The sequence below is a fragment of the Limulus polyphemus genome, unplaced genomic scaffold (assembly GCF_000517525.1).
Source record: "Limulus polyphemus unplaced genomic scaffold, Limulus_polyphemus-2.1.2 Scaffold139, whole genome shotgun sequence".
Classification (NCBI taxonomy): Eukaryota; Metazoa; Arthropoda; class Merostomata; order Xiphosura; family Limulidae; genus Limulus; species Limulus polyphemus.
In genome coordinates, this window is record NW_013665749.1 from 920,326 (window position 1) to 940,486 (window position 20,161).

The 20,161-nt window shown below is 34.3% G+C and overlaps 1 protein-coding gene across 7 annotated transcripts in view; it reads left to right on the top strand.

Moving 5' to 3' along the window:
- LOC106474550 (septin-7-like) overlaps positions 1–20,161 on the top strand; it is an 80,262-nt gene that overhangs the window by 25,231 nt on the left and 34,870 nt on the right. For 6 of the 7 annotated variants that reach the window (XM_022379832.1, XM_022379840.1, XM_022379844.1 and 3 more), the window contains one exon: positions 16,939–17,224. In XM_022379832.1, coding sequence (XP_022235540.1) covers positions 16,939–17,224 — 286 coding nt within the window. Of the gene's footprint in view, positions 1–5,422; positions 5,566–16,938; positions 17,225–20,161 lie in introns of those variants that run through there. The other variant, XM_022379849.1, reaches the window with a different exon arrangement.

A 20,161-nucleotide genomic window follows, 5' to 3' on the forward strand; every position in this document is an offset into this window, starting at 1 on the left:
TAGCGTGTGGTCCACAAAGATACTATCACCATCACCGTTTTAACTTTCGTTTATTTGCAATTGACGCCAGTTATTATAAATAACGCTTTTAAACTAATAAGGTACAAATTACCATTACATAACGTTTGGAGGGCAAATATAATCGGAATGAAATAAGTTCCAACAATCAAAACTAGCACAATTATAACCTAAATTTAAGGTACTCTTTTGGAACACACAGCTTATTAAATTTTTATTATTTGCTGAACAAAAACGTGGATAGATATAAATCATTTAGCAAGAAATTATGTTTTAGTGAATCATTAAAACGGTGATGATGATAGTATCTAGGTAGACCCGCACTCTATAGTAGCACCTTTTTATTGATACAGGTGGGATGATACAAAACTAAACATAAAGAGTCTAGATAAAGTGAAAGACATTTGGAAATACGAGATTTATAGTTAATAGGAAGGTGAGAATGTGAAATTTTACAAGTAGAATTTATGGAAATTGTTCAGGCTGATACAAGCGTGAGAAATAATACTAAGAGAATAACTTAACCAATGTTTGCTAATGGTACTAGGATCATTGCCATGGTTTAGAACTAGACCACTTATTTTTTACGTTTTAATAGTTTGTAAACAGTCACGTGACTGTTTTACTAAATTCCGTTATATGGTCAAGGCCGTAGCTATACACTTGCATCACAAACATACGAATATTGCCATAGAAAGGTTCGGGGTAAAATGTCATCCTCAATATCACCCGCAAAATATAAAATAATTCACTAATCAAATGCTACTATTGCAGCCTTTACGAAGTTTTTTTTTTATTAATTACTATAGTGAACTTCAAGTGTTGTTTACTATGTAAGCTCTGTATTTTGTAAAAAGTTTAGAAAACAGCGACTTTTATACATCAGATATAAGAACTTTTTTATTTAACCGACGTTTCGCCTTTGCAGCTTCATCAGGATTAATATACACAATTGTTTGATATTAGAGTATTTGTTAAATTATAAAACTGCTTAGCGTAACGTTCTATTTCTCGAGTCTGCTGTAACGTGCGTCTAACAATGCATAGATTATTATTATTGTTTAAATATTAAAGTACAGTTGTAATACTAACCTATACACCTATACAACATATGTTAGTTATACTTTTATTTTTTTAACTAAATAATTTGAACAGATTTGTCATTTTTTGAATTTGTTCATTCCTCCACTGTCATTTCGACGAAACTTAAGCCTCGAGATTTTTCTTTTGAGTTGAGGTAAACTTAATCAAAAATTCCGTAATTATAAAGGTGCAATATAAAACAAACATTTTTTATTTTATTTCTTAACTAGTCAGTAAACGTCAGACAACTTTACTAAGATAACTATATTCCGGGGACTAGCGAGTCTTTTATTGGCATGCAAGCTGAAAAAAAAAAGGTACAGTTTATGGGTAAAAAAAACGGAAAATATTACTATGAGTTGGCAACTGATACCTAATTTTCATCATATTATATGTGATAGCTGTTTTGGATGGTCACTTTGCTTATAAATGTTAATACCACCAGTAAATGCAAAATATCTCAATGATTTCTAGACTAAAAATGAGATACGTGTTTGGATATAATCCTACTCTTGTGTGGTTAAAGCATCTTCAGTGTTATTTAACTATCTAACTGCTTCTCCTATAAGGTTTTAAAGGTCAAGTTCAGATTACAAAATTCTGCGTTAATTTCAAAACTTCAATGTATGTTTTAACCAGATTTCGGCAAGATTACTTTGAGCCAACATATTTTTAAGCCCCCAGTGGCATAGCAGTATGTCTGCGGACTTACAATGCTAGAAACCGGGTTTCGATACTCCTGGTGGGCAGAGCACAGATAGCCCTTGTGTAGCTTTGTGCATAATTAAAAAACAAACTAACAAACATATTTTTAAACTAGAACGTCCCACTCAAGACGCGCGCTCGCCAAAGCCAGCCATGCGGTGATGAATATGAGAGAAAGCTGAATCCAGTTCTCCCAGGGTTAAAAAGGAGAATTTTTTTTTGGATGGTGGTAGTGTGGATTTCATGTCCATAACATGCCATATGCAGTCAAGATGCAAAGAAAAATTCAGTTTTTATTACCAAAGACGTTTGACTGAATGTCTGCACGGTAATTTTCCTTATACACAAACTACGGCTCGTACAGTCGTTCAGAATAAATTATCACCCAAAACATACCAGCGTTTAAACCATTCAGTTCTGTCTGATTATTGATCTCTCCCATCTTTTTGTTTAATAACTTGGATTACCCTTAACATTATTTTGGATAAATGGTATACATTGGGAACCAGTACCTCATTTGAGAGCTGTATAATTATATCTCGTTAAAGTTTTCAGGGTTTTATTGCAAGTAAAATACTTTTGTCCTTTTTTTTAATAAATAATAAAAGATAGTTTATATAATTACAGTGGTTTGTTAATATTACTACTATAAAAATATTCATAATTTTCCACCTGAATTATATAAGCATAATTCAGCTCGGAGTTTCATGTCTCATTCTTTTTCAAGCCACTGAAAATCTGTACGATAGTCACAAATTAATTAAATTATTGCACCAAAAACATCTCCGTACTGAATAAATAGAACATTAAAGGAGGCTATTGGTGATGAACCTCATTATTATTATAATAATTATTATTACTATATATATTTATATATAGAGAGAGGGGGGGAGAGAAAGGATTGCATTGATTAATATTCTGTCTTTCTTTTGTGTAAGTATTTTAAAGTTTTTCACCTAATTATTATTATTATAATTATTATTACTGTATATATATAGAGAGGGGGGAGAGAAAGGATTGCATTGATTAATATACTGTCTTTCTTTTGTGTAAGTATTTTAAAGTTTTTCACCTAATTATTATTATTATAATTATTATTACTGTATATATATAGAGAGGGGGGAGAGAAAGGATTGCATTGATTAATATACTGTCTTTCTTTTGTGTAAGTATTTTAAAGTTTTTCCCCTAATTATTATTATTATAATTATTATTACTGTATATATAGAGAGAGGGGGGGGGAGAAAGGATTGCATTGATTAATATACTGTCTTTCTTTTGTGTAAGTATTTTAAAGTTTTTCACATTCTAACTGCACAAGTACATTCAAAGTACTGGTGGACAAAACAGGAATATATTCATACAGAAAGAAATATCTGTCCGTCCGTCTATAAAACTCCGATTTCAGTAATGTTTCTTTTTCATTCTTCTAAAGTTTCAATTTTTTTATTGTTTATTTTTGTTTTTGTAAAGTTGACCTTGTGCACAAAAATATAACGGAAAAGAGAAATGTGCGTCTGTTTGTTGAGGAAAAAGATTTGGTAAGAAAGAGATAAGTATTATTATTTTTTTATTAAGTCATGCCGAAACATTCTTTTCTTAAGAGATTGACACGTACTTTGTTTCTGGCAGAACAAAAACATTAATGAAGTTGATGTTTTGTTGTTTTTTTTTTCGTTATGAAAATATTCTAATGTCTATATGCTGCAGTTTCAAAAACATGATAAATTAAGGATCTGGCATCTAAATATACAAGTGCTGAATTTTGTGTAAAAGGTTATCCTCCGTTAACATCGTGAATTCTGATATGGGTTTATTTGTATATTAAAAATATTTATAACTAGTATAACGTGATATGTGTATAAAAGAACCGTGTTCTGAAGGATTCATCTGATAATGTTCAAATGCGTGTATTTCCGTGCTGGATCAAATGAAATATAATATCAAGTATGTACTTTAGACCAATTGTTTATACAACTCTGGTTAATGTAAGGATTAAGTAGTTAAACTGAATTCACGTGACATAAGATAACTGATGATTTACGATTTAATCTTTCCAGTTCAAAATTAGTGAGAAAAGAACCATGTGCCGTTAACTTGTGAATTTCTTATAATATCATCTTTTATGTTCTTGGTTGTCGCCCACTGCATATATTGGGTCTAGTAGATCATTTCCTGGGGTTCGTGGGGTTTCTTGTGACTTCGTATCATGTTTTGATACATCAAAATAGTCACCAGCATGGCACCACTGTTGCTGTAAGTTGAGTCGAAGAACTATACTTTCCAAAAAAAAATTCAAGTTTTTCACCAAAATTGCTCAGATTTATTTATTTTTTTATTTTTCTGCTGTTGCGTTAGTGATGGAAACTTTTTTAACTAGTGATAACTTTTAAAACCTACGCATTTCCTTCTGACCACGGTCTTGGAACACACGTGTATATGCTCAGTATTATTGCTCAATAAGCAATAAGTCAATGCAGCTCGAGTCTAGTGGAAAAAATAACCAAATAATCCTGTACTTCATTCATAAGTATTATAATTTTCATGTTTAATTTAATTTATGAAAAAAAAGAGAATGTTTGTAACGTAGAATTAACAATTAAGCGAACAGTCCGGTATATGTTCCTTTCTCCTATAGAAAATGTACACTTGAAGTCTCACTTTGTTCTTTGACATCCATACATGTGCGTATACATACATGCTTAGTGTATACCAGGTGACTTTGAAAGTGACAGGAGCTCTACAAGTAAAAACATGAACATATGGAGCAGCTGCTTTGTATCGGTGAGTGAATGATGATGTGGGCAGCTGAATGGCAGATGGCACGTGCTAAAGTGCAGCATACCGATATTGCGTAACCAAAGCATAGCGAGGGGGTGAATCTTCTGTTTTGATTGTGCCGTACAAGGGCGATACTTTACACGGAATGTATGCATATTGTAATTCAACCAGTTTATGTGTAAGCTTGAATCGTATACGAATAGCACATTTTATGTTATTTTGCAATATTATGATTAATGGGAACGCTTCTTTTATCTTTCACGACAGTTTTATTTCGCTCAGAAATTGTATTATGTGTAATAGCGGTTTACTATTACAAAGAGTACCGTGGAAATATACATACATGTGTATATCTGTAAAACTGCTATTCATCGTTCGACACCCACAAATATTTTATATGATAAATTGAGTCGTTGAGAGCAGTGTTTTTTGTTTATTTTATAACCTAAGAAAATTACAGTTTTATAATATCTTTCTCTGTAGTTTATATGTTAAGTAATTAAGGTGTTAAATGTACAAAATTTCGAAATCAAAGCCCAAGACAAACTTGTGCTTCCGGCTTGCATGAATGGCGACGGGAATGAGTCAGCATTCCTATCACGTGTGGATTACAAAGTAATCTATCAGTTCCTGTTGGGTAATATTTGAGTTGCTTCGTAATGACTTACATACAAATTATTTACTTTGAAAAACTTTTATGGTCCTTTTGAGTGTTTTAATACTATAGATAAAAAAATCACAGTTAGTACAGTAATTTATTGCTTAACTTTAAAAACAAAAACACGATTGCTTTGATAGGTGGCAGTGTCTTGTCATGACCAGAAATAACAAGCCTCATTCAAATTATTGGGTTCATCATCCTTCTTAAGCCAGTCACAGAGCAAGTAATTTTTTGTTTCTGCAAGCGTATTTAGCTCTTTGTTTAGGATTTGTTTCGATGAAAAATGAGTGGATTTTCGGTAATAATGAGTCAGTCAGGTAAGGAAAAGAAATCATGGGGAAATGGGATCTGCTTTAAGACCCTTAACCTGTATTTCAGAATATTGATCTTTGTCATTTTCAGAAGCTGTGATGCTTGGTATATGCACGTATTAGCTGTTTAACCTCATGGATTTACTCACAATATTACCGCATGCAGTCAGTTTTGTTCTTTAGTACACGGATTATACATTGACCTGTTGGCGTATTTAAATAGCGTGACCCTTGAATAAATTTTGCGTAGAAATAAAAAGGGAAAATGTACTTATTTGTCATACAATTTGTCGTGTATCTTATTATGTTAATTAATTAATACATATACTAAATTGTTCGTATTTCTTTAACTATTTAACGTTTTAAAAAGAATATCGGAACAATTTAAAAATACAGCTTCAGATCGCAAAAGATCACGACAGCGTGTCCTTGTCCAGGATGTATTCCAGTTCTGACGAGAAAGGTCCACGAAATTTACTTGACATGACTGCGTTATGATTGCCTCTAATCATAATAATACTTTTTTATTCAATTCCAAAGAAAATGTTTTTGTGTATATATTATATAATTTTATATGAAAAGATGCTGTACGCATTTTGACATGACGTTGATATTACTAAAGTCATTCTAAAAACCGGGTTTCGATACTTGTGGTGGGCAGAGCACAGATAGCCCATTACCTAGCTTTGCGCTTAACAACAAACAAGTTTCATGATTTGTTGTTGAGTATTTACAATATTATCTTATAAGAAAATATCAGTTTGTGATTTATATATATATATATATATATATGATAAAAGGTGGAGTATGGGAGGCAATCACAATGTCATCCTTTAAGGGAAATTTAGCGCCCAAGTCTGGTAATCTGGTTTGGTCGTAGGAGGTTTGGGGGGTGCCTAAACTCCCAAAGAAATATAACCGTATATTCGTGTACAGAGACTCAAAACATTTGCGATCAAATTAGTACCTTTATTGCAAAAGTACTTCTTTAAATTCGTGATTTGTAGAGTAATACAAAATAATTCTGCTCGCAGACACCATAATCTGTAAGTACACTTGTCTTTGTCTTAACATTAGTAAGGCCTATTTTCGATAAACAGATAAGTTAACACTGTATCTTGCGTACATTTTTTGTTTAACTTTATCGTATGTAATACTATCAACAAATAAACTACGATCTAATGCTAGGTATTTTCAAAACTTTTATAATCTTTTAATATGTTTTAAAGTATATTTACACCCATCTTTTCTTTATATACGTTGAAATAGTGAGCACGCATGCGCCTTTAGATGGTAAGGTGCACGCGTATTTTCAGGACACAAAAAACAGTATTATTATAATAGATATGTTAAGTATTATTTTATAAATGACTGTACAGCAATTTTTGTTTAGTTCTTTATACACGAAGTTGTGTTTTAGAAATATGTATAGTTTGAATAATGCCCGAAGTACGAGCTTTAGCTACTATGACAACGTAATTCTCTGCACAATCATGTTACAGTGTTATTTGGTAATTTAATTTTAGGTTGAATAGAAATACTTTATAAAGGTTAACAAACGTTAAGGCAGGGAATAAAAAAAATGTTACTTACTAAATGTTAACACGAAGTATTTGATGATTTTAACCCCTCTCCTACGATAGTTACACCCCTGATTAGTCTAAATAATTGTAATATACATCCTAGTGATCTACAAATAAGTAATACTTCTTTTTATATATTATTTGAAGCTTATTATCTAGATTTTAATATTAAAATTATTAATGGTTATTGCGATATAAATATTTTAAATAAAAGATAATTTGTTTTTCCAAATTATGGACTTGTTTCTCCTTCTAAGAAACTTCCTTTAGCTTTGGAAAAATGTATCACAGTTGCTTAACTTTGCAGAACTCGCAAGATATATATTTATCTCTAAAATTAAACCGTTTGTTAATTAACTAATGTTTAACGGTTTGGTCATTTTACCTTTGCCCTCCGATGGGACAGCTGTAAGTTTACGGACTTACAACGCTAACATCCTGGGTTCGATTCTCTATGGTGGATGCAGCAGATAGTCCTATTTGGCTTTGAACTGGAATAAACAAACACTTTCCCTTAAAAATATTTTACTGTATTTCTGATCATTATAAGCATTTTTTAAAATAAATTTGAATAGAAAGAGTTTATAAAATTACAAATGGAATAACATATAATAGCAAATTGAATTCATCATAGACTTACTTGGTAGTAAGTTGATTGTGTTAATTCGACCGTAACATTTAATTTGTCTACATACTCGTGTATGTCACACCTACTTAAACACGGGGTTGAGTATATCATACCATCGATTTTCGAATATGCAAATCAGTTAATCATGTGGTAACTACAGTCGGGATAAAGTCGCGGTGGAACGCTATGTTTCAGAACTGCATTTTGACTATGTTTGGTTTTTTTTAGATAGTGTGATACCACCGAAAACTGATCACTTTAGAGAAGGATATGTAACAGCCCTTTCCTGCGCAAAATATTCATACGCTCAGATCATAAAGATGATATTCGTTGTATTTAATGTACTTAATAATATGGATTAACTTATGGCACTACGCCGCACCAGGGCCATCTAGAAATATATTTCCATCAAGTCCAGCCCGGCATGGCCAGGTGGTTAGGACGCTCGACTCGCAATCTGCAGGTCGCGGGTTCGAATCCCCATCACACCAAGACATGCTCGCACTTTCAGCCGTGGGGCATTATAATGTTACGGTCAATCCCACTATTCGTTGGTAAAAGAGTAGCCCAAGAGTTGTTGGTGGGTGGTGATGACTAGTTGCCTTCCCTCTAGTCTTACACTGCTAAATTAGGGACGGCTAGCGCAGATAGGCCTCGTTTTGCTTTGCGCGAAAATTCAAAACAAACAAACAAACCATCAAGTCCTACCCTACCGTGGCAAGCAATGTACAGAGTCTTATGATAGGTGAGTATTCACGAAGACAAAAGTCAGTGACGAAAGCCGTCCATGTGCCCCAAGCAACAGCATGCAACATAATTAAGAAGGATCTCCGTCTGGAAACTAGGCCAACAGGGTATGAGTTTATTAAGATAAGGTTATGCCTTCTCTATATCCGTCGTATACCTCAAGCAGCTGGAGAATGAAACTACTATTCATGTTATTCCATACCAAGACAAATTGGTCAAGTTGCAGGATGCATCATCTATGGATATGTATGCGATCGGGCTGTTGAAACACGCTGGGAAATTGTCATCCTTGTACACCAAATGGATTTTGGAGAGTCAGCTGGGAGAAAGAGTGTGATTTGAACAACGCAGCCTTTTGAAAACTGATTAGGAATATTATGTTTTTGTATAAAAGTATTATTTTGAACCTTAACATCTATGGTTCATTATTTTATTAAAGCTTAACCAACATTTTTCGAGCTGGACAGCTTACGTCAGGGGGAAAGTTTTACTTGACAGCCCGAGTTTTAATAACCTGTTGGTTCCATTTCTCGTTATCGTTTCTCTCTTATTTTTAATTTTTCCTAAGCAGCCACCGTCCCCCAACTATCTGCATACAGCGAAAGCTGACATAGATGCGAGATGTTGTGGACTCTGAGCAGTCACATCTGGTTGTTGTTGTTGTTATTATCATTACTTGCAGAAACGTCGCTCTACGGGCGGCTGTTTGTGCTAATAATTACTAATCGTAGTAGTTATACCTCATTGAAAAAACTTATAAAATAATCCTTTTAAAAATGGATTTTTCTAGAAAGTACTGCACGGGAAAAGTGTTCGGAATGTGCTGATATAAACTATAATGCTAGTATAAATATGTTTTCAAAAAACTAATTTTAGTACTATATTAACAAATTACGTCAATAAAGATATAATCAAACTCATACGTATAGTCCTAGTGAAAGTCGTGTTCTTGTTGTGAGGAGAGTACTTTTATTTAAAATTGTGTTCTGTGATAAAGAAATGGTTGTTGCACAACCAGAGTTATTTTTTCTAATTGTCTTGGATATTGAATACCCAAAGTATAAATTTTTTTATGGATTTTTGTTTGTTTCAATAGGTGGCGCTACATTATATTTATTATTGCGTTCACATACATAAATATCTACACATATACACGGTAGGATTGTTATTTGTAATAACAGATGAGGCATGCGAATTGAGGTTAAAGATGGTAGAGGATGTATTCCTAGTGCTTTGTAGTTACCATTTTTACAGATACCTCAAAACCCAAGATACGTCTTATAATTAATTCCCTTCCCCCTTAATTTGTAATTTGGCATACAGTTTCTGTATAGGAAAGTTTGTATGTTCAACTCCTATGCCAGAGAAAATGACAACTGAAATGAGAAACTTGGTCTAATTAGGTGACCGAATTTCATTCAAATATCAGGAAGGTGAATATATTAGTATCGTAACATTTTTTTCAAATTTATTCGCATTTTGCTTGTGTTCAAGTTTTCGGTTATTTTTAATAATTAAATTTCAAATTGTTGTCATACCATTCGTTACCGGTGTCGTCCACACCATTTTGAGTAATTTTATTTTTATGCTTGTTACAACACAATATAAGAAACTGGTCGAAAACAGTTAGATAAAATCACATCTTCTGTTTGAAATACACAAACTCCACAAGTAGTTAGTGGGATTAACTGTAATATGGGTGAATTTTTTTGTTTCCTTTGTGTGTGACGCATATATTATTAGGGATCCTATGACCAGCAAAGTCATGGACTCACAAGGATTTTGATCTGCAAAATAGTATGGAAAATTTTATTTAAAAACTGTTAGATATCATCGGTTATGCCAGGGTTAGAAAGTTTCATAAGTTAATAATGTTGTTCACGACCTTCCCTTTAGCTGTCTTTTTTGATAAGATAAACTTTGAAATTAGGCGCAAGTTGTGGATAGTTCAGCAGATCTGCATTCCTTTTGTTAGTCGATTTTAATTAACTATTTATATGCAATGAATTTTAATAGTGATGCGTGTATAATAAACACTAGTTTGTTTTTATTAGTGTAACTGATTTTTCATCAAATTTAGAAGTTGTGTTTTATTTCATTTATCGTGCCAACTAACAATCCACAGTCACTCTCTGGATACATTTTTTTTTCTATTTTTAAGCACAATTTGGAAACTATGAGAGATTTAGTTTGTGGAACTGCATTTTAGGTGAGAATTTTTTATTTTATTAAAATGTATGTCTCTGGTTTTTGGAGCTGTTGCCTGTACCCTAAATTTATCTGCAGGTATTTAGTTAGGGACCAACCTGAACTTTGCAAGTTGCTTTACTTAAATGTCAAATATTTAATTTCGCACTTTACAATGAGGCTGGTTAGTAAAACCATTTTGAATATGCAAATTACGTGATAACCACAGCCAATATAAAATCATGATGGAATGGAATTGTTTGGCGTTTCCTAGGTAGTATGATGCCACCAAAAATTGATTGCTCATGGGAAGGGTATGTAACAAACCCTTTCCGTCGGGAAGTATTCATAGCTCAGAACATAAAGGTGTGTTCAGATCGGAGATATAGAAGTTTCCAGATGGAGATATCCTTTATACTTAATGGCATTAGAAACCAAAGGGATATAGATTAACTTGAGACGCCAATACACTCTTAGAAAAATAACTGCAACAAGTCTGCCCCAGGTGTGGTAACCAAAGTGCAACGTCTTCTAACTGGTGAGAATCCATAAAGCTCAGTGGTAAAAATCGTCCACGTACCTCAGGCAACAGTACACAAGATAATAAGGCTCCGTGTCTGGAAAAGCAACACAAGTCACGTGTACACAGTTTGCATCCATGACACATATCAGTTCAGTCTCGCATACCCCAAGCAGCTGGAGGATGAAACGGGTATTTGTGTTGTTCCATAGAAGTTATACTGGTTAAGACGACTACAGATTTCTGTAAGATCGTATTTTATTTAAACGAACGCTGGGAAACCATCGTCCTCGTACATTAAGTAGATTATGTAAAATATTTAAAAATCAATGGTGTGCTTTTGCACGACAGCGAAACGACGAAGCCTTTTGCAAGCGAAACTATGCTGCAGAGGTATTGTCAAGACGCTCAACCGTCCGAAAGAGAATTATCGAAGGACATGGCGAAGCCCAAAAATCATTTTGATGTAACGTACTCAAATTCTTTATACACATATAAATGATTTAAGATTATTTTCGTCCTGTTTTTAATTTAATTTTTTACTCGGGTTCTGATTTGTATGTCGTTTACTTTAGAGTTAATATATTCGTTAGTTCTTTTGACACTAAATTACTCTTAAGATTTTGATGTCAGATTAAAAGTTTTGAGTAATTTTCACTAGGTACACTGTAGTCAAATGTGACATACCGTTGGAGTACTACTTACAAGGCGGGCTGAGCGTGGCCTATGATTACCGTGTTGGGCTGTGAATCGAAATGACTAAAACTGGAGATGTGATCCCACTAAACTCTTGTACTTTCAGCTTTGGGCGTGTGAAAAAGAATGACAACCAATACCATTGTTCGGTTCAAAGAGATAAAAAAAATCCTTGTGACAGCAATTCTTCTGGCTAGTTGCTTTCTTAGCCAGTAGTTAAAACATTTACTGGCGGCTGTACTTGAATTTCAGGGCTCTCTGACATGGCCATATATTCCACGTGCACGTAAGGTGCTATTCAGTCAGAAAATTCCAAATCTTTAATTTCATCAGTATATTAGTAACTTCAAATCTGTTCATGAGTAATATTTTTAACCTTTGTGCTCGTTGCTGCTGAGGCTTATGGAGTGTAATAGGGCCATGATGGGGTGGGGGGGGGGAGTGAAACACAGCCTGTGACCAACCTTAAACAGGTGTTTTGTACCTTTTAAATCTTATCTAGTTGCAGATCACTCACAATATTTATCGGTAGTGCATAATCCAAGATGGAGCAGGATAAGACTTTGGTAGATCATAATGAGTTGACGTTTTTTTCTGCTGCAGCTTTTAGTGCACTTGTATTTGGTATTTCTTCCAGAGGGATGGCAGTGCCTCCAAAGGCAAAGATTTATGCTCTTAAGTATATTTGTTGTTGAGTGTGCAGGACATGGTTTTGTGGCTTTGACAGGATCGATTCTTGTTTGTACACCGACCATGCTGAAGGATGATTGAATCTTGCTTTCGATTTTAGCTTTGGTAGAGCCTCTGGTGTGCATCAGAATGCCATCACTAAATGTTAGTACAAGACATTTAGTTCACTGTCAAGGCGGGCCAGATCCATGATGTTGAAGTGTGATGATCCTTAAGGCAGACCAGTATTGATGGTGATCTAGTCTGAATGCTAGCCTCCATGCTTCATGATACATCTTCTGATAGTTAATGCAGCCACTACCAATCTCATACATATTACACTGCTGAATATTTGGAACTTTTTGTCAGCAAGAATGGGCAGCTGGATTCTATTATAGGTGTGTTCCTGATCTCAAGCTACTGCCAATGTATTTTGACCAGCTTTAAAACTATCATTTGTATTAACTGCGAATGCAGCAGTATTGAACCAAGTTTCTCCTCCACTGAGATAAATACCTAATGATGAAGGAGGTAGCGGCTCAATTTGATAGGCAAATCTTCTAACTATAGCCTTATCTGGGGTCTTACCACTGACATTCTGTCGTAGTGGGACAGCCCAATGGAGCAATAGGGTTCGTGCATTAAGTGTGGGATTTCGACTGAAACTAGCAGAAGAAGAAGAACAGGGAAAGCGATGCCTAAACACCAAGCTTGTAAACGATGCATAAGTAGAAAGTGTACAATATTCTGTTAATCAGGGGGATCAGGGAAAGCAAATACTGCCTTGAGAAACTATTTTAATGTTGTCTGTACTTTCAAACTCCGAGGAGTCCATACTCACTGGCTTTAACTTCAAACTGTATGCTGATCCAGAGTAAAGTGTTTAGTACATTTGTATTTATGGCAAAGCTACTGAGGGCTCATGCTGTCACTACTAATTTTGCACTTTTGAAAAAAAGTCAAGACAGCCAATTAGCAGCAACCTACCACTCACCGTCCTTGCTGAGGGATTGACTGTATCTCTTATTACTTTTGTACATATTCCACAATTTGTCTTTATTATAGGAATGTGTAAAGCTTATCTTCTGAAGTAGTTTTTCGGGGTTTTTTCTTGTTTTTTTGGCATATACTTTTTAGGATTTATTATACCGTTTTCATAGGAATGTGTAAAGCTTATCTTCTGAAGTAGTTTTTCGGTTTTTTTCATGTTTTTTTTTTAAATAGTAGTAACTATTGGCATATACATTTTAGGATTTAATATAATGTTTACATAGTCATGTAACTGTGATGGGGTAGAAATGCATACCTTAGGAGATAAGTTTAATTTAACCTCAATGGTCAGATTCTAGTGCCATTTTTTAAAAATCTTATGTTAATTATATTCCATTACTTTTTCTATTTTATTAGAAGCAAAATTTTATCTTCCAACAGCTGGCTTCACTAATTTTTAGATATGAGATATTATGAGTATGAAATACCTATGTGTGCGAATAGTATCAAAAGAAAAAATAAATTTCAGTGTAATTTTATTTCCCATGTAAGGCTGTTCATAACGTATTTCTTACTAAAGCATATTTTACCTTTCCCACATTATTTGTGTGTTATTGTCGTCGTGCATTTTGTTTGTTGGGTTAATTATATGAAAAGTTGTATATAGATGAATAGGTGTATGTTTGATTTTTAAAGAAATGATTTGAATGGTCCAATATGTGGTTTGATAATATGCATGTGCGAGAGAGAGAGAACTGATAAAACGGCCCCTTGTTAAACAAGTATGTTCTACGATCTTATGTCACGTTCTTAAAGCGATTTTTTTACTCGATGAGTCACGTACTTGTGTTAAAAAATAAACATACGACATGTTTTTATCCTGGAGGTCACGTGGCGTAGATCTGGATCCGTTTTTTTTGTTAGCTCACAATATATGTTCGGTGATTCATTTCGAAAATTAACCGAATTGAACGTTTGTTTATTTTATTATTAGAAACAACATGAAATACTTCTAAGTACGAAGATTTTGTAAAAATAACAATAACAGTGTCTACCATCCAAGTCATTTATAGAAACGCTTGTTTTTTCACAGATATAACCGTGTCCGAATAATCAAAACATTGTCGTACAGTATATTATTTCTACATGAAAGCTATCCTTTAGTGCTCATGATGTAACCCCATCTTTATAATCGAAACACAGCCGTATATTAAGTATTTTCTTTTCAAAGCTACTCTCATGTGACCCGCATGATGAAGCTGTTTTCTTTTAACCAAAGCATCAGATCGTAAAGTATTCGCTTTCCGAAGTAGCTCTGATAAACCATGAACGTGCCTGCATTTTGATGTACGTAATAATTCTCAAGACAAAATTTATTCGCTACTATTTCGTTTATGCTTATTTTAACCAAGTTTTGGGTACAAAAGTTATTACATTTTAATCAAATTATAGCCAAGAAGTGATATAAGCGTGCTCTGTTGATTGGTTGTACATCATAGAAAGATTGATAAGAAATTTTTACAAATCTTTATTGACCTTAGACTACAGATGATTTACAGTAGTATAAAGTTGGTCGTGAGTTGGGAAATCGTGTTCTAGACTCGTTGCAGACCGGCAACACGAAAAGTTTCTTGTCCAACGTGAACAATCAACATGTTTGTATTTTTGGTGAATACTTGTACTATTTTTTTTTCTGTCTTATAGATGAAAAAATGTCTCGTAGGCTCCCAAGGATATCCATGTTTAACATTAGATGAAATGCTTGCGTATTTTCTTCTTAGTTGTGAAGTTCATATTGTTGAATGTACATGTTGACGACACAGAAAGTCTCTCCTGCACTTTCTTTGGATACGTTAGTGAACTTCAGTTGTTCTGGAAGACGTATTTCTGGCTTATTATGTGTATGTAGTTGTGCATGTATTATGTGTATGTAGTTGTGCATGTATTATGTGTATGTAGTTGTGTATGTATTATGTGTATGTAGTTGTGAAGTTCATATTGTTGAATGTACATGTTGACGACACAGAAAGTCTCTCCTGCACTTTCTTTGGATACGTTAGTGAACTTCAGTTGTTCTGGAAGACGTATTTCTGGCTTATTATGTGTATGTAGAAGAGACGTATCTGTTTATTTACAGTTTACTTGTCTGAACGAGTTTATAAATCCGAGTGTCAGTACAGGTTGAAACCTTACAGTCACTGGAATAAGATTCTTCTTTGACTACACGAGCCAATGTATTTCATGTTAGTCAAGTTAGGACATTTTTTCGTGGATTTCGTTAGACAACTCTTGTTGTATTTACATTTGTATTTTGCATAAATAATATGACCTGATTTTCAGTTTGAACTTAAATTATTCAAGTAGGTAAAATGCTTGGTTCAGGAACAAATATAAATAAGTAAAGTATAAGTTCGTGACTTATGGTATTCATGTGACCTTTTGAAGTGGTCCAGACAAAGCTCACATAGGACAGACCATACAATATGTTTTTCGACCATTACTATGATTATCGTGTCTCAGTCGGCCTGATGAGCCATGGTATTGAGGGAAAGGCCTCGTCGTCATTATATATATATACGTCAGATGTAGTGCGATTAATATTTTATACTTTGCTTTTACTCATAAATTCTTAGAATTACATTCTACTAGGACAGAGGTGATCAAACTATTATCCATCTTGAACGTGACGTCCAGAATATCCAGGACATGAGAGCTCTTCAGGAAGTGTGGGATGATTAATTAGAATTCCTTTTGACTGAGCCACCACGCAAAGACAAGACGCACGGAACACAAATACAGTTATCAAAAGACACTATCCAGTGTCAGAAGTTCTGGTGCCTCACAACATTCATTTCAAGAAATTTCAGAATTATGCCCACATCGCAGTAAAATATCAGTTGTAGAAATACTATCATTGTTAAATTATTACAAGTAAAAGTTTTATCAATTTGTACGATTGAAATGATTTTGAACTCAAAATGGAGTTTCTGAATGTTTCACGTTACACGACAGTTGTATTACAGTTACAAAACTATGCAAAATGTAATTTTCATTTAATCTACATGACTTTCACACAGAGGGCGTATCATTTGTGGAAAACAAACCGTTTTGTGTGTGTACACCAACTGTAAACAAAAAGTTACCTTGTGCATTCAAAGTTATAAAAACAACATCTATCGAATTGTTATTTATGATGTTTTATTGCACAATGTTGTGCTTCGTAGTTGTGAGTTCAAAATAACAGCCGTAAATTATATGACGAACGTTTCATGAATATTTAAGTATTATGCATACACAAAGGATTTAGATGTATGGAATAATAGAATCCCCATACAGTAATTGTTTGTTTTGAATTTCAGCTCTCTTCTAAGCGAGATCTGTTTTTTCGACAAGATGGACCAACATCTATTACTTCCAGTACGTCATCCAGTTTATCTACGACCAATACAACCAGTACTTCCGGTATGACCAACAAAGAAACGATCTTAAATAGAGAAAGAGACGGAATCAAGGAGAAGGACAAAGAAAAAGAATCGTCTCCCTCATCGAAAGACATGCAGGGTTACGTTGGGTTCGCCAACTTACCAAATCAGGTGTATAGAAAAGCAGTTAAACGAGGATTTGATTTTACACTAATGGTGGTCGGTAAGTAACATCCTACTCTGTCATACAGTGCAACGTGGACTAGGGCAATGGAATTAGTAATTTTGTTTTAGATAAGTTGTTTGTTTATTGTTAATTACAAAGTTGCACGTATTCTTCCCACCCTGATATAGAAATTTTAATGTTAACTCTCGATCAAAATATACACATAGTAGTTAACATCGCGCAATGGAACCAGCTGGTGTTATAAATGAAGTACAATGAACGTCAATACAAAATAGAACAAACATTCCCACGTTTTGGTGCTCATAGAGTTATACGTAGTAGTAATTTGCCAATTAAAGATATTTAGCTATAATGACAACTATATACGCACGACAAGAAATGTTTCAGAGGACTGCTTAAATCAGATCAGATCTATAATAGTCAAGGTTTCATAACTGTATGTATAATAAGTAACATGAAACATTAATGAACGTAATTCACACCAAGTGTATATCACGTTCTTACAAAAGATCTCTGTGTGGCTACAAACAGGAATCATGGTTTGTTCCCTAAAAGCATTGGAAGCACGACTTGTTGACAATCAAGTTTACTGATCACGCTGAGCTGATGCAGCTGGAGATTTTGTTATCGTACGATAGTTGATACGTTTCATATAAACTTGTACAACAGCTGGAATCTCGAGGGGTTTTATTTTGTTTCTGTAGATAAGATAAATCGTCCAAAAACCCTTTTCCGTCATTTTCACACATCAGAATTCTTCGATCGTGATATAAAAGTATAAGGCCATTTGCAAACGTTTTTCTATAAAATACACTGGATATGATCTTCACACTTACACATATATGCTCATGACAAGCGAAATTTTCATTGGGTTAAGCTTATGCGTGTCACTTAGTAAGCAAATGTACAACTCTAGTGATATTGCAGCAAATCAAATAATAGAATGTCATTTCAACCTTATTATCCATCTGACCTAACGATCTCTGATAATAAGAGAACGACGTCATAGCCAGGGGGCATGCAAAATTCGTTTCATTGCTGTAGAGATAATAATTCACCTCCTTTGTATTATATGCAGCTTTGTTTTTACTTATTACTAAATAGATATTTAACTAGCAACAAACACGTCATCATGTATATCAAAGTCTTGCAAGGGAAGATTTTTAATTAAACAATACCTATGTTGCTTAGTTGGATACCTAATTGTTTAATGTTTAGAAAGGAGGAAGCTTTACTTATTACACAACAGGGATTGAGTAAGTTGTGACGTAATGATGTATGTAATGTTTTCGATGGCAAACCAGTTTTTCTATCAATGACCCTGAATACTAAGCCATTAATTAAAATTGCAAAACATTATAGGTAAGTATATTACTGCATGCATGATAATATAGAACTCCAATCATTGTGCTGATTTGTCAGATTTCTGTACTCTTTGTGGTATTCTCGTCACTTAAATAGCACCAATCTAACAGCTATAAGCTAACACCATGAGCCATGTTGAAGTGTACGATTGTATATTATCTAATTTTTTTAAGAAATGTGTACTTTTATGACGGGCCCGGCATGGCCAGGTGGTTAGAGAGCTCGACTCCAATCTGCGGGTCGCGAGTTCGAATCCCCGTCCCACCAAACATGTTTGCCCTTTCAGCCGTGGGGGCGTTATAATGTGACGGTCAATCCCACTATTCGTTGGTAAAAGAGTTGGCGGTGGGTGGTGGTGACTAGCTGCCTTCCCTCTAGTCTTACACTGCTAAATTAGGGACGGTTGGCGCAGATAGCCCTCGTGTAGCTTTGTGCGAAATTCAAAACAAACAAACTTTTATGACATTTTAAATACACGCGAATTTGATTTGTCAGGGTGAAATTTGGTATTACAATGTTTCAATATTTTATATTCAACAGTATATGTATTAACATTTATAACTTGCCTAACAAACTGGATTAGACGGGTAACATGGAAGTTGACAGTTTCTTTCCGGTGGTAATCTTTGGGGTGGCCTAATATTTGACAAACAATTAATCATCGTGACAGTTAAAGTAACGTTTGAATAGTAGATTGACCTAAAATAGTAAGCAGCATATACGAACGAAAAAAAATGCACAACTACATTTTCACATTTAGTAGCCATGGAATTTCTGAAAGTTTTTGTGTAATACACGGGTTGCTTACGCTTTCCACGTGTCATATAACTAGCATGTTTGTACGAGAATTGAGTTATGTGCAGAGCTGCAGAATCGTCCGACCCCCCCCGCGGTTCTTCAAATTTCCAGAAGGTTTGGAATCTGTGCCCCGACGATCCTGGACATTTTGCTACCATGATTAATTTTTCATCATGGGCACACGTAAAAAAAAATGAAAGAGGTCATGCTGGGTTAGTATGTAAACAGGATAAAAGGGTGTCTTATTAACAAATAAAAGTGTTTCGGTTACTGAGTGAAGATAAGTGTGTAATGTAAATCGGATAAAAGTGTCTCTTATTAACAAATAAGTGTTTCTGAATGAAGATAAGTGTGTAATATAAATGGAATAAAAGACTCTCTTATTAGCAAATAAAAGTGTTTCTGAATGAAGATAGGTGTGTACTGTCTTTAAGCCGATATTCGCTTTGTTTATTCAGTGTTGGGATGGAGATTTACCATCACATATCATGCTATAAGAATATATGTTTTCGAACAGTCGGCCAGTTACAGACATCAACACGTTATGTAATTCACATCTCACTTGGCTCGGCCCTCGTGATTATCAATATGTGTTTGTGTAGTTGATCATTTAGTTTAGAGAATTAATATGCAGTTGCAAGTGAAAAGGTACTTTTGGGGGAGATGGGGGCTGTATAATACAGTGGGAACTCCAATATGTTGTTGCCATATGTCAGCTCTGAATGTTCGAATCGCACGCCATTAATGGGCTCGCAATTTCAGGGTCGCGGGTTCGAATCCCCGTCACACCAAACATGCTTGCCATTTTAG